This window comes from Argopecten irradians, chromosome 5 (assembly GCF_041381155.1).
Source record: "Argopecten irradians isolate NY chromosome 5, Ai_NY, whole genome shotgun sequence".
In the NCBI taxonomy this organism is placed as follows: Eukaryota; Metazoa; Mollusca; class Bivalvia; order Pectinida; family Pectinidae; genus Argopecten; species Argopecten irradians.
In genome coordinates, this window is record NC_091138.1 from 39,541,651 (window position 1) to 39,566,978 (window position 25,328).

The window sequence follows — 25,328 nt, forward strand, 5'->3', positions numbered from 1 at the left end:
CCACACGAAGGTAGCAGCTTGTTGTCTCCACATATGCATAGTATGTGAAACACACAAGGGATGGCAAGCTTTACATCTGTACGTATGTAACCAATTGCTAAAAATTGTTCTTTTATTATCCTGTATGAGTGATTATGTATTTCAGGCCAACCTGGGGGTGTCTGTGATGCTGACAATTTTCTGAATCAATTGAGGAACACAGAACAGGTCCTTTTACAAGATGAGATGCGCACACCCTGTAGTCCTCCAATGTCTTTATCTAGTCAAGGTAATCAGGACAACTTGTAGCTCAACACCAGTGATTATATCTGTAGTGTATAGAAGGTCTGGGTAGGGTATAATATGAAATATTCAAGTTATTTGTGTTGTTTAGAATATTCAAATAATTTCTTGTGAAGAAACAGATTACGGTATTGAACAGTGATTCAAGAAATATGTAAAATAAGGTTTTTATGTCTGTGGTCACAGCCCCTATGAGAAACAATGGAAATTCCTGTACAACAAATATTTCTTATCAACATATCATTGGTTATTTTTGTGGGAGAAATTTTTGCCATTTTGACTAAAACACATGAAAATCATATTATAGTGGTTTTAAATTTTCGCAATCTGATTCAATCATTTCTTAATATTTCGCTGATCAAGTTTTCGCGATCATAGCAATGTCCCAAAAAATCCAAAATTATCATCCCCATGAAATATACGTTATACGGTATACAATTTACAAATAAGATAGTACACCAATCATGAACTGTGTTTTAAAAGAATACATCACACAAATTTGTAACATTTATTCATAATTTATATTAACAAAAAGATCATTAAAAATAATTTGAGTTGTATATTAAGAAATTTTACCATTTAATTGTTATCCATAATATTAAAAGAGTTTTATATCTGCTTAACAACGAGGCTACACCCCCAGTACAGATTCTGAAACAATTGTCAAAGCCCTCCACTTCTGGGTTTACGAGTCTAAGGTTCATTTTTGATTATGATCAGGTTCCCTGCCTTAAACTCTTCAACCACTTACCCAGAAATATTATTCAAAGACCAACGAATGACAGCCTATTACTAGTAAATAGATATTATAGTGGATGTATGGCTATTAAGTATAAAATACAGTTATCATTGTATGTGACATTTGATAATCACCATATATAATCGTTCGTCTATGGATTTTGAAGACTTAGGACAAATACTTTTTTTAGCTCGCCTATTCGAAGAATAGGGGGAGCTAATATTGTCACCCCGGCGTCAGCGTTGGCGTCCCATTTCACGTTAAAGTTTTTGAGCAAGTTTCTGTTTTGTCAATTGTTTAAGCTTAAGTCATCATAAATGTTTATGATTTTATTTTCCTAATGTGTATGGATGCAGAACGTGATAATACAACCAATTTGGGCCCTTTAGGGGGTTTTTGAGTCTGTTAATTTGTCATATATCCATGTTAAAGTTTTTGAGCAAGTTTCTATTTTGTCAATTGTTTAAGCATAAGTCATCATAAATGTTTATGATTTTATTTTCCATGTTTAAATAGTAAATACTTGAACATCAACTTCTTCTGAATAGGCGAGCTTTGCTGTTCTCCAACAGCTCTTGTTTCACAATTTAATCTGTAAATATCATATTGGTTTGTGATGACAGAATTCAATACTTTCCAGTATAATTATGGAATGAATATTAGAATTAATTAAAATGTTGTTTTCATTGTTACTGAAAACCTGTCATTACTTTTCAGATACAAATAGCATTGCCTCACAACACGACAAAGAAAACAATATCACAGAAGTAGAATTGTCTCCCCTTGTACCATCAGATAGTCCAGTGGCTCCTGTAAGAAAGAAATGTCGCTTGATAAATGCTGACCTGCTCGATTGTTCCGAGGTTAGCGACTCGGATGAGGAACTTCCCAGTCTGTGATCACGAAATCAATTAATAATAACAACATCTAATAGAGCTGACTTTGTTTTCATATCTGAACATTAAGCTTTTGGTTCTGCATATGTAAAATGTTCAAGTTCTTAAGGTGAGGGGGTGGTCGAATATCAAGTTTAACTTGCTGGAGACGTAAACGTGCCAAGCTCCCCTCTGTGACATCACGGCACTCTCGCACCTGTAACACTTTTAACGTCCGGCAGTACTCTGCAAGGTCTCTGGATAAAAAAAATTAATATAGATAACTTGTATTATTTATAGTATATAAAACATGATAGATTTTCTTTTCTATTTTGGAAAGGAAAAGTTGTGAATGACTGTGATATGAAAAATTATATTAGGATTTACAGTCAAACCTGTCTATATGAGACACCAAAAGAACAAAACAGAAATGTCCTTTATACAAAGGTCAAGTATATTCTAGTGAGTTGTTCCAAATGGGGTTGGTAAGTCTTTCCTTTGTAGACAGGTGTTCTCTATACAGAGGTGTCCTCTATAGCAGGTTTGACCGTACATTGGTTACATATTAATCAGACAATGATTATGATGTTCTTTGTTATTCCTATTTAGGACAATAAATGCTATGTAAATTTATAAAAAACAAATTTGTGTTTACCTGATTGAATCATCGGATAGTCTCCAGCACCCCTGAACATTTAGATGTACCAGTGACTTGTTTAATTTGGCTAAAGTGCTGATAGCCTGGTCTGTCAGACCATAGATCTTTGAGACTGATAGGTACTTCAACCTGGTTTAATCAAACAAATTATACATCTGTACATTTAATATAAAACTACACAAAATAACAAAAATTAATTTTACATTTGAGATATCCTTTTTATATCTACCACTATACAAAGTATACTTATTATTTCATTAGAAATTTGCACCCATAAAACTAACAAACAAACTTATTGAAGCGAACCTTCTCAAAACCGATCACCTCTAGAAACCGAACATGGATGTCATGTACGGAATGAATTCCTCTTTATTAATAGTATATAAAACTTCCCAAAACCGATCCCTCCCAATTCCGAATACCGGACCGATTTTGAGATCGGAATAGTCAAATGTAACTAAAATACACTTCTGAAAACCGGCCTTACCTGAGCGACACCGATAGATTGCATTGAGGTCTGATCAACCGACCGTGAAATACACACATACCTGTACCATAGTTGTTGCATGCCATGTCCTTGGGCATGTATACCGATGGGAAGGCTATAGGTACACAGTAATTATACCCGAGATGGTGGTGTAATTATTTAATCATGCCTTTATTTAGATATCTAACGAAGGTCTACCATGTGCACGCGGTTTGTTTACTGTAGGAAAACAAGCAGAGCTAGTAATAAAGAGAAAGTTTCGTATTCAAATCACACGTTTTTTTTTATTTACATATGTAGTTGTCGGATAACGTAAATTATCTGTATGAAGAAGCCGAAGCCATGTATTGTTTTAGAAAATGACTATGTCATATAATGACCGGCATCGACTGATCATCGTGTAATTAGACCATGTAATTTGATTCTTGACGTAACCGGAAGCGATCGGTCGTATGTAGGTTGCAGACGAGAACATCCCAAAGAACATTCACGCAACTAACTAACTAAACTACGTTTATAAGCGGTAACAAAGTCAAGTTTGCTGTAATCCATTCCTTTAAAACGTATGATTCTCTCTTTTGTGATAACATTCACATTAACAATCAATATCGGTCGGTTTTAACGAACACTAGGCATACATGCGGTGCACTAATGTAAAAAACGACTTCCGATCGATTAAATCCGGATCGTGACGATCGGTATTCGGTTCACTTCTCCAAACCGAACCCTCTCTAAACCGGCCGAAATTATATGCACCGACCATGATCGGTTTCGGGAGGTAAAACTAAATAACAAACTTATTGAAGCAAAATTAAATATTATTAAAGTTATTGTAGTGATGCTATCACAAAAGGGACACACTGCAAATGCAATTACTTGTTGTCATCACATTTCTACTTGTAACTTCTGATTTAAAATGTACTGAAATTTCCTCATTATTTTGTGACACAGACTTCTGCAACAGCTTCATTAAATATATGTTCTGTTAATAGCTATTCTATTCTAGCTTGTGAGAAGGTATAGATTGTAAAGTCATATTTTTGAGTGTAACATCATCTTTTTTACAATGAAGTAACTTACACATAAGCTCATGATGCAGCAATATGTTGATTCCGGGATACAACATTCAGTCAGTTTAGTCATGTGACTTTCATCACAACGTGACTTAATTTAGGGCACATTTGAAACAAAATGGCGGCATATGTAATGATTGTACACGGGTGGAAAATTACATATCATGACAGAACATTTAACATTAATTATCAGAACAAATTGTATTAAATTTAATCTAAATATGCACGAAAATTGAATTTAGACACTTAATAAGGAAATGACATGTAAATTACGGCATCAAATGGAGCTGTCGCCTAGCAGTTGGAAATCAATAGTAGCTGACGTCTCACTCACATTTATTGTATTACTTACCTGTGTGCATTTTTCCAAGACTCAATAACAAATAAGAAACACAAAACATAACAGTTTATCTTAGTTCCGTTATCGAGCAAGTATTACCGACTATGACCTTTACCCGGACATTGATTTTCTCTGCCTATAAGTGTCACCGCCATGACGGAAAAATGTGCCCTAAATTTTTCGCAATGACAATTAAAATCAACGTTTTCTACCTCCTACCCAGAAGAGTTCCTTGTATCCCGGAATCGGCGTATTGACACCTACATAATTATGTACCAATTAAAGAGCAGATAATTTTGTATGTAAAGACTAATTAGAGGTTTTTGTTTAATTACCTCCTTAGCATAATACATTTGAATTCCGTACAAATATGACAGCTAAATTTCAGACTTACTTTTTGGAGTATATAGCTATGACTTCTAGAGCACTGTCATTGACTTCCCAGCATCCAGTTATGTCTAGCTTCTCCAGGTTTTTACAGTTGTAGGATAGAGCCTTGATGCCCTCATTACAGACCCAACGGCAGTCACGCAGGTACAGCTCCTTCAGGTTCATACAACTACCAGCCAGGGCCTTAACAGAACATACATTATTATACACAACATCAAGTAAATTGTTAAAGAATAGCACTGATTACATTGCTGTAAACCGGCTAATTTTTGTATGCAATCAAATTTTTGCAAACGATTTGAATAAGATAAGAATCATATAAGTCTAAATCACGATATTTAGTCTCATTAAATTATGAAAATAAGTCCCTACAAAAATAGTAGTTTTGAAATATCTCACACACAAAAAAAAACAAGTTTACAATTCTAGAGCATTAAAAATTAAACTTTCTTACCTGTAAGCAAGTATTCCTTATCGTCATACAGTTAGTGAGGTCGACCTTGACAAGCTTCGGTGACCTTTGGATAAGGGGTATAAAGAGATCATCAGAGAGCCAGTCCTTGGCATTCCTCAACACAATTGCTTCCAGTCCAGCATTATTGTCTGTCATTATGTGGAATGCATTAGCGGTCATACGGAAGGCAACAGGACACAGATTTAGGGACTTTGTCTGAGAGAAGAAGTTTGTTATGAGCTCCTTTGCTGTCCAGCAAACAGTTCGGAACTTGAACAAATGAGAAAGAGGGAGAAGAGGTAGCACCTTTTTGAAGAGAACATCTTCCCATGGTAAGTCAAATAAACCCACAGCGTCTTCATCTCTGAATAAAAATTAAAATCAAATTATTTCATAACTGAATGTATAGTTTCTTCATATAAGTTATATGGTTCTTTCCCAAAGCATAAACACTCCAAACTTAAACTAGATCAAATTCTAGAAATATTTACATTCCATCAAATTTTTGTGTCAGTGCTCACCTTTTTCTTTCATATAAGACGCATACTATATTTACATATTTTACATTACACTTTAAACTACATAAGGAAATATAAATCAATACTCTCACTATCTGGAGAAGATGAGCCACTTTAAAAAACATTGTTGGCCTGTAATTGGTCTTTTTTTTCTTCTGAAATGCCTTCAGTTTAACTATGACATATTCCAGGGATGGATATAACAAATGATAGTCATCCCTGGAGTATCGAGTAGCAGTTTCAACCGATCAGACATTATTATACAATTATTGTATGTGTCTTCTAGCTGATTGGAAGTATACCACTGCAACAAAAATCATCCTCCATCGTGATAATGAGATAAAACAGCCATAACGCGTTCCAACATCACATGAATTGTGTAAATTTTTAAACAGAAGAGCTAAAGATATAGTAGCCAGACTAGGATTTGAACCAAGGACCTCCAAATACCAGATGTTCTACCAGTCACCAATGATTGACAGTTTTAGATCGCTATATTTCTCCCATTTTCAAAGTCTTTAGCCTCAAAGGCATATATGAGACCCTTATACCACCACTAATAAAGGGCATTTAGTTGGACGCTAATTCTGTAAAATTCTGAGGAGAAAGTTAGCTTCATGTACTTGGTCACTGATGATTGGCCTGAGTCAAATGGCACTACAGTTGACAATATTATGAAAGAGAATGAAGGGTAGTCTAGATATGGGTCTCGAACTGTCCATTTCAGCACAATATGACCTGTGTATAAAGCCCTGTGTGGGCTATTAAGACCATTTTTATCTCCCTCGGGTGGTCTTTATAGACAGGTTTGACTACCATCCCACCCACCGGGTATACATATACTTGTACATTATACTTACTCCTCCTTTAAACTGCCTGGACAAGTGTCCTCCTTAATACCCTCCTCACTTGTCATTCTCAGTAAAAATTCACCACAATTTCAGCATCATGTCTGCAATCAAATACTGCAAGTAGTCTATATTGTACATGTACATACAAAAATTAATAATTTTTTTCCGCCAATGTCAGAACGGAACTCTCTGTTACCTTCTATGTCATCCATACATAAGGCATTTGACCTTGTTACCATGCAAGTTTGAAGAAAATCAGTTAATATTGAGTTATTCCTGGGAAATGGCAGAAACTGATTTTTTTTTTTATTTAAGCAAAGGGCCATAACTCTGCTAAATAAGGTCTGTTGAAAGTCACAATCGAATTTGGCTGAGTCCTTAAAGATGCTCCATTGCCGACAGAGCATAAGTGATATTCATCATTTGATCAGTAATTGGTGTTGAATTGTGTATATATATATCTAATTAACACAAAAATAATATAAAATAATTTAATCCACATAGGACCAGTACTTCATTCCACATAGGACATAGTGCCATGTATTTTTTTCGGGATGGAATTAATAATTTTTAATATTTCTATATTGATGTAAAATTAGAAGCTCAAACTTTTCAATGTTGGTAATGGTATAAAGTGAGTAACTTTTATAACAGAAGACAAATACCCAATCGTCTGCTGCAGTTTTTAACAGAGGAAAAAAAAACCATTTGTCAGCGGTGGAGCATCTTTACGGCATTGTTACTAAGTTTGAAGAAAAACGGTTTACATTTGTTACACTTATTGTACGGAAATGGCAGAAAATGATGTTATTAGTAATTCAAAGGGCCATAACTCCGCTAAATAAGGTCCATCGACAGTCGCGATCAAACTTGACCGAGCCCTTAGGGCATTTAACATTGTCACGAAGTTTGAAGAAAATTAGTTTACATTTGTTACAGTTATTGCACGGAAACAAAGTGTTACAGACAGACTGACAAACCCAAATTAATATCGGAGAAAGCGGGGGATAAAAAGGAATGGTAAATATATAATTACAAGCTAGCATAACAGATATAATTTCCGTCAATGTTCTGAAGGATTGAAATACTCTGGCGAAAGATAAATCAATATATTTGTTATATTATGTCGGCGAGTTAAGAATTGCCTCGATCCAGTAATCTAGTGAAACTCTGGTTTTATTGTCCTGCTGCCTGTGTGGTTTTCCAATATTGAAAAATTCCTGTTATTTTATCTCCATCATTCATGATTTAGACTAAATTTGTGAGACTCTCCTAAACTGTTAATCACTATTATCGCCTCTGTATCAACTAGGCCTATGTATACTTCATGTAGATCTCCATGTATTTTCTAGTTTTAAATTTTATGTATTGTATGTATTTTCTGGGGAAGGGCTAAATATAATATAGGCACTGTTTGTTGACCAATTCCCTGTGTATTAATATCTTACAATATAATACATAATGATACTGAAGATGTAAAATGAAATGAAAGAATATTGTGTATTGTGAATAAGACATCCCGTCCCACCTGTCATTCCGCTGTAATCCATTCAATATTAATTTGGACGAGATTAATTTGGACGAGTTGTCTTATGTACCAATAACATGTTTACCCGGTACACTAGAAATGAGATGCGAGGAAAGATAATTAGGAATATGGAATAAATATATGTACATAATGTTTTGAAAACTGACGATAGGAAAGTAGAAAAAATACCTGACAGAAGTCCGTCAGCTTCATATTACGCTGTCCATGTCGCTTGACGAGTTTTAGATAAGCAATATTAGAATTCACCTTCTTCCGCAAAGCATGACGTCATTAGCGGGATAGCCCCAGCTTTTTCTATTTTTAGAAGGCGGTAGTAGAAATGAGTAATAACCATATCAAAGATGGCGGACACGAACAAACAGCGGCTGTTGAACCTGCTGACCATACCAGGAAATAACACATGTGCAGAGTGTGGAGAACCTGGTAAGATATTTTTATATTATCACAAAATAGTATCGTGTAAAATGAATATCAGTTTTGTCCTTGTTATTGACGCTATATGATGACAGACAGCTGCTAGGATGGCCAGACGACACAACCATCATTCGGTCACCATCACCATTGGCCTACTGTAGCCTACTGGTGATGGACTCATTTCTGTCTAAAATACTGACCTTACAAATATTGCAATTTTGGTCAGTTTCCATGAAAAAATCTATTTGTATATAAGAATTCAAAAAAGGAACTTCCAAAACATAACACAAGAATGATTTCCATGTTGGGTTTTATTTTCATTCATTGGAAAATGACAGCTTCTGTTAGTACACAGACTCCTCTTAATCCCTATTGAGATTCCTCCTCGAGACACTCTTATATTTGGACGTTTGATAGATGTCGCTCGTCGTCCGACGAGAGACATCCATCAAACGTCCAAATATAAGAGTCTCGAGGAGGAATCTCAATAGGGATATGACTCCTCTATGTTCAATAGGCTGTGCCTATACGAAAAGTCAAAATAACACAGTAATTGCTGCTGACAATTCCAGAAGCATTAAGCTGACATTTACTCTGAGGCTATTTTGCAGAGTTATTTACTGCAACATATATTACAGAAATTTTGACTTTTATATGAAATGATTATCAACCAAGTTTTAAACCTATAATTAACGCTGCATATATATGCTTGTACCTTCCAAACTCTAGAAATATGGGCTGTACCAATTTTCAAGCTCCATGTACGTGATGTTACAACTAATAGTGCTACATATGTACATGTATTCATGTAACTACTGTTATTGCCTGTATTGATATGCTGATCAAGTGAGAAATCAGGGACTTTAATTATTACCGCAAGAGCTTTTAATTGTAACTTAAAGGTAATTTCTTAATTAACCTGTAATGTCAATCTGAATGCTTGCCCGTTTTGATTATGTTATCACTTTATACCAGGCATTTAATTGCAACTATTACCGGTAATGAAGTTGTGAACTAGAACTAGAAGGTACATATTTTTTGTCCGAACTAATTAACTATATTTAAGCATTAAACTATCTTCCTATGGCATATATGGTCTATATAGATGCCAGAGCTTTGCAGACAATCTTCATAGCGCGCATTATTAGATGATTGTCTGCAAAGCTCTGGCATTTATGATGCCATAGGAAGATAGTTTAATGCTTATATTTACATTACCAATTCATTTTGGGGTCTCTGCGTTAACATATTGTTTAAGCTAGACCTGGAAAACTGTTTATTAAAGACGATTTAATCCACAAGATGGAACAGCAATTTTGACGGTGATCAGTTGACGTCACTACGTCAACATTTAGTGAAGTCATAATGGTCACGTTTTGGGTGTCAGTTATACCCACATATATACTTCACTTTGCCTTGGTTAGTTTATATAGTAGAAGTGACAAGTAAATGTATCTATGCCTATATATATTTACATTCAATGTTGCATTCGCCTATATAACACTAGTATACCAAATTGTAGTATATGAGAGTATGTCTGCAATTTACAGTGATGAGGTCTCTGTGTAGGAATACAAACAATGTAAACAAACATGGCCGCCAGTAAACAATAAACAAAGCTAGTAGCCTATCATCACATAGGATTTGTATTCGAAATAATTAAACTTTAAATTAAAAATGTTAGCATTAAGGAAATTAAAATGAAAATCAAGATGAAAACATTTAAAATTGCAGTAATTACTATTTGGACGCTTTCCAAATACCAAATTAATTAAAACGTCATAAAAACATCGTCCAGCGTCTTAGAACGTCGTCTGCTACTGTGTCCGGAACACTGGAGGAAATTAAAAAACTAGTCTACTTTGATTGGAAAACACAAGGAAAAATACAGCATGGGGCTTGAGTTGAGAGTTTTTCAAGGTACCTGGCATGGTAAGCTTTTGACTGTTTGAAGTAGAATTACACCGTGTAATTTCGAGATAAACTCAGCTTAAACTGATGGAATGTTCAACTTAATTTAAGAACAATCACATCGTTTGAGCTTTACACGGCATATATAAAAATGTACTCAGCAATAGTGACGTGGCTTCCGAAAACAGAAATTAAATTGTAGTGTTGTGAATTTTGATGATTAAAGGGGGATAACCCTTACTGAGTACACTAGACTCTACATCACTGCGAACGTCTTGGGGGAGGCGCTCGGCATGGTATTATGCCGAAGCTAGGCTAGACCGAAGAAAAACGACGACAGTACTAATGAGAACCAACTTTATCACAAAAACTCATTGATTAATATCGACAGATATCTGACAGACTGATAGAAACATAAAGAGTTCATAAAAGCGAAACCAGGCACACTCAATATCCTACAAAACTATCATAGAAAAGTCAGATTTAAATAAGATTGCATCTTACCTTTCTAGTGGCACAAAATCCCATTATCCTAAGTCAAAATATGTGGTTTAAATAAATCACTTTGTCTCTCGCGGAATAGAATTCCATCATCAGCTACATCACCTCAGCAGCGTCCTTCCCCAAGCGCTGATTCGGAACCACATCACTACTATAGAAGGGTATCTACATTGCGCGATATTAACTGTCACATCAAGAGATAAAATGTTTAGATATTTTAAAAGTGTATGTTATTTTGTAGATTTTTAGGTATTATTGCTAAAATAAAGTTTGATGTGGTATAAAATGCATTTTTGATTATTTTATTTATGATACCATGGGGAACTATATTATATCTGGAAAATATCCGCTGTTCCGGTATTTGTACCTGCTGACGTCAGCGATGTGACGAGCGGCAAATTTAAACGCATTATCAACGACGTTTCTTCAAAAATTAGTTGAATGTAAATATAAGCAATAAACAGTTACCAAATTGTAGTATATAGTCAATATGAATACAATTTGGGTGACAGATAAATAATCATGTCGCCCTAACGGGCGACATTCAATTTATCTGTCACCCAAATTGTATTCATATTGACTATATACTACAATTTGGTAACTGTTTATTGCTTAAATATTGCACACAGTGATATGTTATTTTATTAATAATATGACAACAGATTCCGAACTAAGGATGTAGATATCATATAACCTGACCCCAATTTCTCGAAAGAAACTTGAGTAAAAAACTGACCAAAGTCATTAAATTTACATATACCAAGGTATGTTTCATAAGGAGAAAAACTTAATTTTTGACTAAGTCTGTACTTTTGCTTCGAGAAATCAAAGCCAGCTAGGTGTCATTTTGACAAATATATACATGTACATATATATAGTGTAACAGTATTTTTGTTGGACCCATTGTAATACCTACTAGTGTTGTTTGTTTCATCAAAGATTGCTTAAATAAATGTACATAAAATTAATTAAGTATTGATAAATCATTTTTGTAATTTCTTTCCAAAACTTTGATACAATAACGTGACTCGTCACTTTACATGAGTAATTATAAACATCAGATTATGAATTTTAACTGATCATGATTAGACAAGTGAATTTAGTACTTGAGAAACATCATACAGGATATGTTTCTGCATTCTCTGTTACTTATTCACCTTCAATTTTCAAGGAAAAGGCGTAAGAACAATCTAAAATTTCATCAAAATATTTTGAAATAGCTCAATTGACATTCAATCATAAGCAATTCATATTATACAATTTAGGAATTTACACAGGAATTGGATTCCTAATTTTGTTGCTGCCTTCGGCAGTTGTATGATTGTTACTTTTGTGGATATTACACAGTGAAACTGTGTTTATATATAGACCTCCCAAAGGACAAATTAAGACAGTTAATTAGTCTTTATAGTCAAGTGGTTATTTTACAGGTCAAAATCTTTTGTCAATGCGACTTAAAGGTTTTAATTTGTACAAAATCGTACTACTGTACATACATGCACATGTATATAATTTGTATATATATATACATGTACAGTATAAAGGAAACATCCGATTATAATATGATTCAAAAATTATATGTATCCTTATCATACTTTGCTGCTGACCTTTTCACCTCTGAGTCAAAGGTCATTATGATTCAGTGTGTTCCATCCTTAAAATGTAATGATCATGATAAGCCATGAAAGGATACCAAACCACACTGTCACTGTGTACATGCATGTGGATATAGTAATTCCACTTGTCAAGTCAGCTTACACTGTGTCATATCTTCACCCACTTACTATTCTAGAGTCAGGTTTTATTCAATTCTTTTATTTGACTTTGTTCAATGACCCATCACTCCAATTTACAAAAGTAGATACAGGTATATATTTTGTGTACATGAAAATTAGGGCTGGATCAATATATCAATATACCGATATGTATTGGTTTTCAGCAGTGTATCAAATATCGATACGCAAACATGCTGTATATATATATCGCTGCATCGTTTTAACAACTCACCCTACTGTTTTCGTTTTAGAAATAGGAAATTCCAAACAAAATTTATTCTAAAACATCATTCAAGTAAGAGCATTTCAATCAATAGGAAGTGTTTAAGGCATCTGTGTCACCTAGATGGATTAGAAATGCCTTTTCATAACTAAGAATACGAATTGACAGAAATCAATTAACACAGATGATAAACCGAATCAAATGTTTGGTAGATTTTTTTCCTGGTTATAGAATGTTTTATCAAAATTGTCTTTTATTGTCACAATGTTTAAAACACAATGGTCAACTGAATTTGAAAAAGAGGTTCACTGTATTGTCAATTCATATCGTGTATTGTTTCAGTGTATTGTCAATACATATTGTATCATTTTTAGACCTTCCAATACCCAGCCCTAATGAAAATCGCTTGATAATTTTTAACACAAATCCTGTTGTTTTCATTCTTTTTAGCAAAACCAGCAAACATGTAGTTTCTGAAAATAATGTTTAAATTAAATTGATCAAGAAAATAATAATATTGTTGACGCAGTAACCTCACAAAATTTTATTGCATGTGTAGCCATATAATACAGCCTCGGGCAGCATGAGTGGGATAAACCAGTATTAAACCTGTAGTGTGAGCGAAATTACACTTCATCAGAAGGTTAGGTAATTATATATACAGTAAAAATAACTTTGAGACCAGGGTGCCGATTTAATCAGCTTAATCTCCATGTTGATTTTTCTTGAGAATTAAAGGAAAACTCTTAGGATTATCCCATAATAATCTTATCGTATCGTATATCGAAAAGAGATCTTAATGATTATCCCATACTGCTTTTCACTCTGAGGTATTGTATATCGAAAAGAGATCTTAAACTACTAAATCATACGTATATTTAACATTTGAACTGATTATAAAGCAGGAAATCAAATGACTATGTTAGGATCTTAATTAGGAAGTAAAGAAAAAGTATCACCTTCATCTCTGAAATGTTCATGGCTCCCAAAGTATTTGATTTGTTGAATTAATAAATTTTGTAAAAAAAAAAAAAAAAAGGAAATTGCATGGCTCTAAGTAACAACAATATTAAAAGGAAAAGGCATTGTTGGATTTTTATTTCATGGAATTAAATGGATCACATTATTGTTTTGACAGTGCTGTTGGTCTTTTTACCCAGAAAAGTGGAACAAGGAAGTGGATACCTGTATAGATAGTTTCATGCATCAGTACATATGATAAGGTATATCCTGGTATATCCTGTGAGCTCCTCACATCTGTACATGTGAGTTACAGATCTTATGCAAGGGAAATTAGGTCATCGACAGAATTTAAGTAGATTCCAGGGCCATGCTATGTCTGGTTGTTGATTGATGTAAGAAATGAAATCAATATCAAATCCAGCATATGTGATCTATGTACTGATAATGTATGAATTGCCTTGATTCCTTACAAGGGTAGCTTTGATCATGAATTTATAATGAATGAAATAATGATACCTTGCCATGGCCATGTCAATAAATACAAATTAATGGATTGGGCGAAGTAGCAGGAAATTTTTTGTGATGAAAATATATCACCATTTTACAGTTGTTGGTTTGGTTTTTGTTGTTAACCTGTTGTCGTATGAAAACTGGAGTACTAGGAGAAAAATCGACGGTCAGCGATCAGTACCTGGCAACTTTCCCACATGGGATTCAAACTTGCAACCCAGAGGTGGAGGGAGGGCTTGTGGTAATATATGTCAGAAGATCTGAACTACTTGACAATGGAGTTGCAATTGTAATGCTATGTACACATGTATATAGCATATTCAGATGAGTTGATAATAAGAAAAGTTCCCAAAAGAGTTTGCTCCACAAACGCCCCGGGCCCTGGCCTTCTCTTTCTACAGACCATGTTTTAATTTTGCATGTTTGTTAATGGAATAAATATGATGTTAATGGGTTACTACAAAATTCCATTGCAATTGATCACACAGTTTCCATACTGTATAGTATATGGAGGTGAGTCTGGACGTGATTGATAACCTGTACAGCCTGGAGGGTTGGTGGGCTGATGACCTGTGTACACACACCTGGATATCTCGTCAGCAAACCACAACCTGACAAATACTGGTGTGGTAGTTACACTTGTAAATTCTAATTGATTCCGAGTTCACCTCTGTTTGGTGGGAAACAATTTAACAGATAACTGAACACTTTCCCCTATAGGTTTGTAATCTGCACCCAAGTCACATATAAAAACCTGATATATATCTGCACCCAAGTCATGTAATGACGGATATAGGCCTCATACCAATGTGACATTGAGAAATTTATGATACAGTGACTGTATACATGAAGTATCCCTCTGTCAATAGTCATCTCAATATGGTGAAACATGCACAATCCCAATTCATAATTAGACAAGACGATGTACTTCTGTATTAGATATACAGTGGTATTATAAAGTACTTAATGAGGTCGTAAGTACCACTACTTGACTTTTACATATATGTACTATATAAAGACAATACTGCTATCTTGACCTTTTGTGGTCCTTATTAAGTATATATGGTAGACTATAAGGCCTGATTAAAAGTATGTCCCCTCATTAAATATTGTGTTTCCTTAACACTTTATCTACTTTGAATCATATGGTACGTATAAAAATTTCTTAATAACACTATATCTACTCTGAATCATATGGTACGTATAAAAATTTCTTAACAACACTTTATCTACTTGGGATCAAGGGACATATATACAAATTTCTTAAGGACACTTTATCTTAATTTTTGCGATTGATCATAGTACTGGACACTTTATATTTTTGTGATTGATTATGATATATGTACAAATGTCTTAAGGACACTTTATCTACTCGTGATCATTGTACATGTACAAATTTCTTAAGGACACTTTATCTACTCACGTTTTATCATGGTACATGTATAAATTTCTTCAGGACACTTTATCTACTCGTGATCATGGTACATGTACAAATTTCTTAAGGACACTTTATCTACTCACGATTTATCATGGTACATGTACAAATTTCTTAGGACACTTTATCTACTCAAGATTTATCATGGTACATGTACAAATTTCTTAAGGACACTTTACCTACTCAAGATTTATCATGGTACATGTACAAATTTCTTAAGGACACTTTACCTACTCAAGATTTATCATGGTACATGTATAAATTTCTTCAGGACACTTTATCTACTCGTGATCATGGTACATGTACAAATTTCTTAAGGACACTTAATCTACTCACGATTTATCATGGTACATGTACAAATTTCTTAGGACACTTTATCTACTCAAGATTTATCATGGTACATGTACAAATTTCCTAAGGACACTTAATCTACTCGCGATCATGGTACATGTACAAATTTCTTAAGGACACTTTATCTACTCAAGATTTATCATGGTACATGTACAAATTTCTTAAGGACACTTTATCTACTCACGATTTATCATGGTACATGTACAAATTTCTTAAGGACACTTTATCTACTCACGATTTATCATGGTACATGTACAAATTTCTTAAGGACACTTTACCTACTCAAGATTTATCATGGTACATGTACAAATTTCTTAAGGACACTTAATCTACTCGCGATCATGGTACATGTACAAATTTCTTAAGGACACTATCTACTCAAGATTTATCATGGTACATGTACAAATTTCTTAAGGACACTTAATCTACTCGCGATCATGGTACATGTACAAATTTCTTAAGGACACTATCTACTCAAGATTTATCTTGGTACATGTTCAAATTTCTTAAGGACGCTTTATCTACTTGTGGTACTAATTACTTATTTTCTTAGGACACTGTCTACTAGCTTTCTTGAGGAACTTCTGACAAAACTAGTAATAAAACTTCTTTTAGTAAGCACAAACTTCTGATAAGCACACACACATGTGTATCAACTGTCAAATGGGTAATAGCTAGGCTACCATTAAATGTTATAAGTTATATATATAATTATCATCCGAGTAATAATTATATGATATACCGCTCAAAATTCAAGGAAAAACAGTACATAGTAATGGGACACTATACTTTTAGGCAATGAAGCAAGTACTATATATGGGGTTATAAGGCTGTGGTTTTACTAATAAGATCACCTGAGATTTTATTGCATAGGTATGTTTGCATAAGTATACATTGTCATAGAGAAATAAGATTCTGTGCTATCCCATGCCATAATTTCTTTATCATGTGTACCAAACATCAAGTACATAACATTTAAGTTATTGTAAGATACCAAAGGTGATCAGGTTAAAACACTTGTTTATTATCACGTAACACATCGACTTTATCAGGTACTAAATGCCCAATAATCTGAATGTGTAATTGTGTAGATACTCGTAAGATATTCTAAGTGATAAGGTTGATGGTCCCTGTTTTATGATATCTCTGCTGTTTATATAAAGTGAGATTACAGTATCATTTGATAATGTTATCAAAAATAAAATGAAAGGGGATTCTACAGGTTTTAAATGTGATTTTTGTTGATTTAATGTTTAAGCAATGATATGTTACTTTTTTTAACTTCATAGGGTATGAAAGAAATGTTGTTTGCAAACTGTGTGAATCCTTTGAAGTAGAAAATAGTTACATTATTGCTTATAATTAACTTTTCATGCTACTTGATAATATAAAATACATTTAAACATACGATTCTATTGATTTTCAAATGGATTATCTTTTCCAGATCAATACAAAACATCAACGTCTCTATTGTGAATTTGTGACGTCATGATTATGTAGGATTTTCACACCATTCTCAGATTTTTTCTGCATTGTATATGAAAAAAAAAAAAAACATGCCAATTAGAATTGGATTGAGTGTGAAAATAAATAAAAATTTTTATTATTTTCCTAGAAACACAATGTGTATAATGTATATATTGCAATGTATACAACAGAATAAAAACAATAACGACTGCAATACAATATATACTGTAATATGACCTGAACAGTTCATGTCATGGCCAGGGATATGCAATGTACATTGATTTTTATGTTTTACTCCGTACACCTATTTTCAGTCATTATTTGCATTCTAATAACATTTTCATCAAAGTTCGTGTATTGAATTTATATGTGTCAGTTTGTTTGTTTCACTTGACTATGTGTGCACTCGTACCTGGTACATGCACATAAAAACCATCATGTGATTTCCTGACTTCTATCTGTTACCATGATTCTATGTAGCAGATAGACAAAAAGAAATTTGTACTCTTCAGTAAAATGATATTTATCAAAAGTGTTACCATACAAAGAGTTTTTAACACAAGCTCTGTATAGACAGAAACACAATTATTCCTATTTATTTTCCTAAGATTTCAGTCCTGCCTTACAATACATTGTATACAAATACCTGATGTATACAAACACCTGATGTATACAAATATCTGATTTATACAAATGTCTGCTGCATCAGATAACTTACAAAGATGTTTACGTAATATAAGAAGTAAGACATGTTGAAACATTGTGCTGTGTAATCTGAGATAATGTTATTTTCACAGATCCTGAATGGGCTTCCTGTACCATAGGTGTGTTTCTATGTGAGCGTTGTGCTGGCATTCATAGGGGTCTAGGTACTGACTACAGCCGGGTCAAATCCATCCGACTAGACAACTGGGATTCAGATCATGTCCAGGTCAGTGTTATATGAGTCAAGATCAGTGTCAACTTTGGGTCAAGGTCAGTGTTAACTTTGGGTCAACTATGATTCAAGGTCAATTTTGGATCAAGGTCGGTGTCAACTTTTGGTCAAGCTCAGTGAACTTTAGGTTATGGTCATTGTCACCTTTGACTCAAGGTCATTGTTGTATTCATCATGGTCTTAATATCATTATGTCAAGGTCAATGTTTCATGTGTTGCAAGGTCACTGTATTTCTGATGTGTGTCATGATGATTCATGATCATGTAATTAAGTCAAGGTCGGTATTAACATTGTCAAGATTAAATAATACCTTTTATTACATAATTTGTTTACACCAATCTATGTATGAGGAAATATAATATTCTCAACTATTACACCGGCCTTTGGCCTCGTGCAATATAACATTTGTTGATTACCATCACCTCTGGTTAATAAATTATTATGACCTAAAGCACAGTAACCCATGAAATACTTGTATAATAGTTATATATAAGTGAGATGTGTACTGAGGTCATTGTTACCTCTGTTTAAATAGTTATATATAAGTGAGATGTATAATAGTTATATATAAGTGAGATGTGTACTGAGGTCATTGTTACCTCTGTTTCAAGGGTAATACTTCATGTGTGCAATGTTAGTGTTATCAAGTTATCACTTTAACCTACCATTGTGCTGAGGTCATTGTTTTATACTTTGCAGTGTCAAAGTTCAAGGTCATTGTTACCTTTGTTTGAAAGTGTTCTTTGTTGTACTTTACCTACGGTATTGCCCCAAGTAGGTAGCAGGGGCACATATCCCAGTTTTGGAAATAATTTTTAGCTCACCTGGCATGACCCAAAGGGCTAGTGAGCTTTTGTCATGGCGCGGCATCCATTGTCTCTCTGGTAGTCCTTCATTTCCTTTAAATCCCTGCTAGTTCCATTCAGATTGTAACCAAATTTGGCCAGAAACATCCTTTGGGGAAGGGGAACAGAGTTTGTATAAATTTGGCTTTGACCCCCGGGGGGCAGGAGACGGGGCCCAATAGAGGGGGCAGGAGACAGGAGACGGTGCCCAATAGAGGAAATAGAGGTAAATACTTTTGCTATCTACTAGTCATAGAGTTTTGCTCTGACCATCATGAGCAGAAAGAGTGTAGCCCAATAAGAAAATTGGAGGTCAATATTTGAATTCCTTCAGAAAAGAAACATACATGATCCTGTATTTAAAACATTACAAACCCCGTTGGGCCTCTTATTTTTCACTAGACTGCCTGTAAGTCTACATAAGTGATGATATATGTAGAGGCGAGGCTGTCTGATGTAGTATTCACATGTATTGGTTATTATTTCCAGAAATAAAGGAATATGATAGAAAGAAGACAAACTTTACTTTACCTAACTTTGTTTTTTCTCCATAGAATATGGAAACTATTGGTAATGAGAAAGCAAATGCTTTACATGAGAAACTCAAGCCAGCTTTCTATAAGAAACCTAGCAGGGGTGACCCACAGTAAGTACACACCAACTAACTGTATATACTGATACACGTACTATTAATCAACTTCCTTTCGTTTGATTTAATTTTTCAAGTTTTGCAATCCAAGTTTATGTCTCCAAATTAACATCTAACGTTATATAGCTACATCATTTATATTTAATTTGATTAAAAAAAAAACTATTTGATTTTAAAATCCGAATGTCGTTTTATGCAAACTGTTTTAGAAAAGGTAACTGTGAAAGAAAGTTGGTTTACAGTATACTTCACAGTCTCTTATAACCTAGCACAGACATATGAAATCAAATTAATGTTAGATCTTGTATGTGATGTGGCTTCGTATATACATAATAAGACATAACTTTGATTTTATGATACATTAAAAGACATCAGAGAAGTGTTAGAAGTGTAATGAACTTAAACCCAATTACTAGAATATTTTGATAGTCATCCAGATTTTACTGGGGGAAAAAATCATTTTCCCAAAATACTTGGTACTGTATTACATGGTACTTCACAGTCTTGTCATGCATAGTTATCCAATAGAACACTATCATTAAATAATATCAAAACTGAATTCATTATTTTTATTTCCATTGTCAACACAAATAAAAAAAACTGAAAATTAATGCACATTGAAAACATCATGTTATAAAGTGTTATGTTACCCCGGTCTTCCAAGTAACTTCTAAATATGTTGCATTTGTTTGTAGAATTTTACACAAAGAATGGATCAATGCTAAGTACAGTAGAAAAGAATTTGGTGAACTTAACAGACAGCTGGCCTATACATCCCAGACAAAGGAAGGCATTTTGATGAAGAGGGGGAAAGATGACAGGAAATACAACCGAAGGAAATTTATTCTTTCTCGGTCAGAAAACAAGTTGATTTATTATCCTAAAGATACTATTGTAAGTCTGTGTGAATTCATCATTGAGTTGTATAGTACTCTTAATCTAACGATATACATACATATAAATACCTTAAAATCTTCAATCGAAAATAGAAAATTAAGTAATTATGGATTCATGTAGTTGAGGTAAATACAACCTCAACGGTGATTTAATTTTGCGATTTACAAGTGTAATAAGTTGCAAACGGAAATAATGTAACTTACAGTATTGTGTGAGTCTTCCAATTCCTCAAATTGTCTTGTTCAAACTAAGGGCTGTTCCAGGAAAACATATATGGCACCCAGGGAAGGCACTTTAAAAAATAGTATGTGCCATGGTGGGTTCAAAATAAAATCACTTCTGTGCCAGAGTGGCGTTTCAATAAAATCCCTTCTGTGGGTGGGTCTATCTGAAGCATTTGTAACCTTTTGAAATAAAATGTAAATTTTATGTTTTATAATCTTGTTCAGTCATCCTGACTACAAAAATACAAAAATAAATATTGAAAAAAATGTTAATTTCTGACAATATTTAATTCATCTTCAATAAAAACAATTATTTTATTTTCTGAGTGTTTTGATATAATAATGATAGACTATTTATCTAAAACATATTATATTCATTCAAACTTGACAATGGTACAAAGAAACAATAGATTAGTTTTGGCAAAATAACAGATCTTTATTTAAATTCACTGGTATTAAGTCAAGGAAAAAGTTGCAGTTCACAAGCTTAAGTGTGAATGTTCAGATGTCTACTTTTGCATTATGCTTGTGAAACACTTCAGTATGTTTAGTAGATTTTACCCTGGTTCTACGAGGATTGTACCCTTATACAAATTTAGTAATAGGTGCAGCATATCAAACAAAAGTTCACTGACACCATTTACAGTGCAATTTTGTCCTAGGACTCTTTGGTGATGCTAGAAATCAATATGTGTAAATCCAAAAACAAATCGGAGTGAAATAAAAAATTAAATTGCTTCTATGCCATGGTCTCGTTTACAAAAAAAATAGATATGTGTGTGGGTCAACAAAATAGAAAATCACTTCTATCGGTGGGTCTCCCAATTTCAAAGTGCCTTCCCCCCCTACCATATATGTTTTACTGGAACAGCCCTAAGATGCTATTTGGCATAATATCAAGGTTTAATTATTGGACATGGTAAACACACTCATAGTTTCAGTTTTTCAACAACTATACAAAACATTGACCTGTTAATCTGTTTTGTATTCCAGACTACAAAGCCAAAAGCAGAGATATGTTTAGATGATATTAATTTAGTGTTTGTTCCGGAGAAAATGCAACATCCACATGGTATGCAGATTACCTACCTACAGAAGGGCTCCACCAGGAACATATTTGTCTATACTGAGGATTCCAAGGTGTGTAGTTTATCCACATGATATATTTGTTTATACTGACGATTCTAAAGTGTGTAGTTTATCCACATGATAGATTTGTCTAAAATGACGATTCCAATGTGTGTAGTTTATCCACATGATATATTTGTCTATACTGCCGTTTCCAAGGTGTGTAATTTATCCACATGATAGATTGTCTAAAATGACAATTCCAAGGTGTGTAGTTTATCCACATGATATATTTGTCTAAACTAACGATTCCAAGGTGTGTAATTTATCAACATGATATATTTGTTTATACTGAGGATTCCAAGGCGTGTAATTTATCCACATGATATATTTGTCTAAAATGACGATTCCAATGTGTGTAGTTTATCCACATGATATATTTGTCTATACTGCCGTTTCCAAGGTGTGTAATTTATCCACATGATATATTTGTCTATACTGACGATTCCAAGGTGTGTAGTTTATCCACATGATATATTTGTTTATACTGACGATTCCAAGGTGTGTAGTTTATCCACATGATATATTTGTTTATACTGACGATTCCAAGGTGTGTAGTTTATCCACATGATATATTTGTTTATACTGAGGATTCCAATGTGTGTAGTTTATCCACATGATATATTTGTTTATACTGACGATTCCAAGGTGTGTAGTTTATCCACATGATATATTTGTCTATACTGAGGATTCCAATGTGTGTAGTTTATCCACATGATATATTTGTTTATACTGACGATTCCAAGGTGTGTAGTTTATCCACATGATATATTTATTTATACTGACGATTCCAATGTGTGTAGTTTATCCACATGATATATTTATTTATACTGACGATTCCAATGTGTGTAGATAATCCACATGATATATTTGTTTATACTGACGATTCCAATGTGTGTAGTTTATCCACATGATATATTTGTTTATACTGACGATTCCAATGGTGTGTAGTTTATCCACATGATATATTTATTTATACTGACGATTCCAATGTGTGTAGATATCCACTGATATATTTGTACGATTCCAATGTGTGTATTTATCCACATGATATATTTATTTATACTGAGGATTCCAAGGTGTGTAGATAATCCACATGATATATTTGTTTATACTGACGATTCCAATGTGTGTAGTTTATCCACATGATATATTTGTTTATACTGACGATTCCAAGGTGTGTAGTTTATCCACATGATATATTTTTTTATACTGACGATTCCAAGGTGTGTAGTTTATCCACATGATATATTTATTTATACTGACGATTCCAAGTGTGTAGTTTATCCACATGATATATTTGTTTATACTGACGATTCCAATGTGTGTAGTTTATCCACATGATATATTTGTTTATACTGAGGATTCCAAGGTGTGTAGTTTATCCACATGATATATTTATTTATACTGACGATTCCAAGGTGTGTAGTTTATCCACATGATATATTTATTTATACTGACGATTCCAAGGTGTGTAGTTTATCCACATGATATATTTGTTTATACTGAGGATTCCAATGTGTGTAGTTTATCCACATGATATATTTGTTTATACTGACGATTCCAAGGTGTGTAGTTTATCCACATGATATATTTATTTATACTGACGATTCCAATGTGTGTAGTTAATCCACATGATATATTTGTTTATACTGACGATTCCAAGGTGTGTAGTTTATCCACATGATATATTTATTTATACTGAGGATTCCAATGTGTCTAGTTTATCCACATGATATATTTATTTATACTGAGGATTCCAAGGTGTGTAGATAATCCACATGATATATTTATTTATACTGACGATTCCGATGTGTGTAGTTTATCCACATGATATATTTATTTATACTGACGATTCCAATGTGTGTAGTTAATCCACATGATATATTTGTTTATACTAACGATTCTAAGGTGTGTAGATAATCCACATGATATATTTGGTGTTGTTTAGTGTTTTGTAGATTTCTATCAGTAAAAGAATCTATCTAATGATCCTATTATTTTTATGAAACCATGGAAAACATTTGTGATATCTAGAATATATTCAAACTATTCCAAAAGTGAACTCTGCTTTTGCATACTGCTTGGTAGTTATCAGCTCTTGCGTAGATATTTATCCGTTATGAACTTTTGTTGAGGTCCATATGGTGTTAGACATATATATAATGTTATACTTCCACAGAAGAATTAAATGAGGGCGTAGCTCAAGGTAATTGTGGCCCCAACAACAACGTTAGGGGTGTGTGGGGCGTCCGTCCCTTCATTTGTCTCTAGACACAACTTTGTCCGGTGAACTCCTCCTAAAATACTGGACAGATTTTGATAAAATTTAGTACACAGAACCCTGACATAAAGAGTAGTTGAGTAAACTATATAGAGTTCTGCAATGTCCTCTAGTTTAATAATGAGAGAAGAGGATTGTAGTGTTGATCAAGTCTTTTGATATTTATCATTTCATAGGACATTGTAGACTGGTATCTAGCTATTCGGGCAGCCAAGCTGGAGCGGAAGAAGATAGCCTTCCCAGACAGGGATGAGAAGGATGTAAGTAGCAGGGGAAAATACCACGTTAGTGTTTACCACAGTTTGCCAATATGGCAGGTCTAACTGTATATTTTATTGTGGTCTTAATCTCTTTTAAGGAGAAGACCTAAGTAGGCAATGCTTGCTGTCTATTCTATAATCCCTTTGAAAACTGTCAGTAAAATTGTTTGAGTTGAAATCTCCATTAATATCTGATACGTTTCCCAACAACTTACAGCAAAATATACCATATTTCTTTATTTCAAATATATATTTTTTCTAGAAAATAAATCTAATAATTAAAGTTTGAAGTTCTCTTATTAATTTTGGTACATGAACTTCTGAGCACTAAGTAGAT

General features: G+C 33.6%; 3 protein-coding genes across 3 annotated transcripts in view; 2 read left to right on the forward strand and 1 right to left on the reverse strand.

Annotated features, from left to right (window-relative positions):
- Nucleotides 1-2,064, forward strand: part of LOC138323807 (uncharacterized) — a 24,104-nt gene extending 22,040 nt beyond the window's left edge. Inside the window, exons 31-32 of the mRNA XM_069268659.1 lie at nucleotides 146-268; nucleotides 1,739-2,064. Of these exons, the coding sequence (XP_069124760.1) occupies nucleotides 146-268; nucleotides 1,739-1,920 (305 nt within the window). The 3' untranslated portion in view covers nucleotides 1,921-2,064. The remainder of the gene's footprint in view (nucleotides 1-145; nucleotides 269-1,738) is intronic.
- LOC138323810 (F-box/LRR-repeat protein 15-like) lies at nucleotides 777-8,519 on the reverse strand. The gene is made up of 6 exons (XM_069268661.1): nucleotides 8,385-8,519; nucleotides 6,677-6,768; nucleotides 5,299-5,662; nucleotides 4,849-5,027; nucleotides 2,552-2,683; nucleotides 777-2,153 (listed from the first exon to the last, which is right to left on the reverse strand). The coding sequence occupies exons 2-6, from the start codon at nucleotides 6,730-6,732 to the stop codon at nucleotides 1,970-1,972; spliced, it is 915 nt and encodes a 304-aa protein (XP_069124762.1). The 5' UTR covers nucleotides 6,733-6,768; nucleotides 8,385-8,519; the 3' UTR covers nucleotides 777-1,969.
- The window catches only part of LOC138323808 (arf-GAP with dual PH domain-containing protein 1-like), a 28,961-nt gene continuing 12,136 nt past the window's right edge, over nucleotides 8,504-25,328 (forward strand). The window contains exons 1-6 of the mRNA XM_069268660.1: nucleotides 8,504-8,639; nucleotides 18,564-18,697; nucleotides 20,104-20,195; nucleotides 20,894-21,092; nucleotides 22,313-22,459; nucleotides 24,908-24,991. Of these exons, the coding sequence (XP_069124761.1) occupies nucleotides 8,558-8,639; nucleotides 18,564-18,697; nucleotides 20,104-20,195; nucleotides 20,894-21,092; nucleotides 22,313-22,459; nucleotides 24,908-24,991 (738 nt within the window). The 5' untranslated portion in view covers nucleotides 8,504-8,557. The remainder of the gene's footprint in view (nucleotides 8,640-18,563; nucleotides 18,698-20,103; nucleotides 20,196-20,893; nucleotides 21,093-22,312; nucleotides 22,460-24,907; nucleotides 24,992-25,328) is intronic.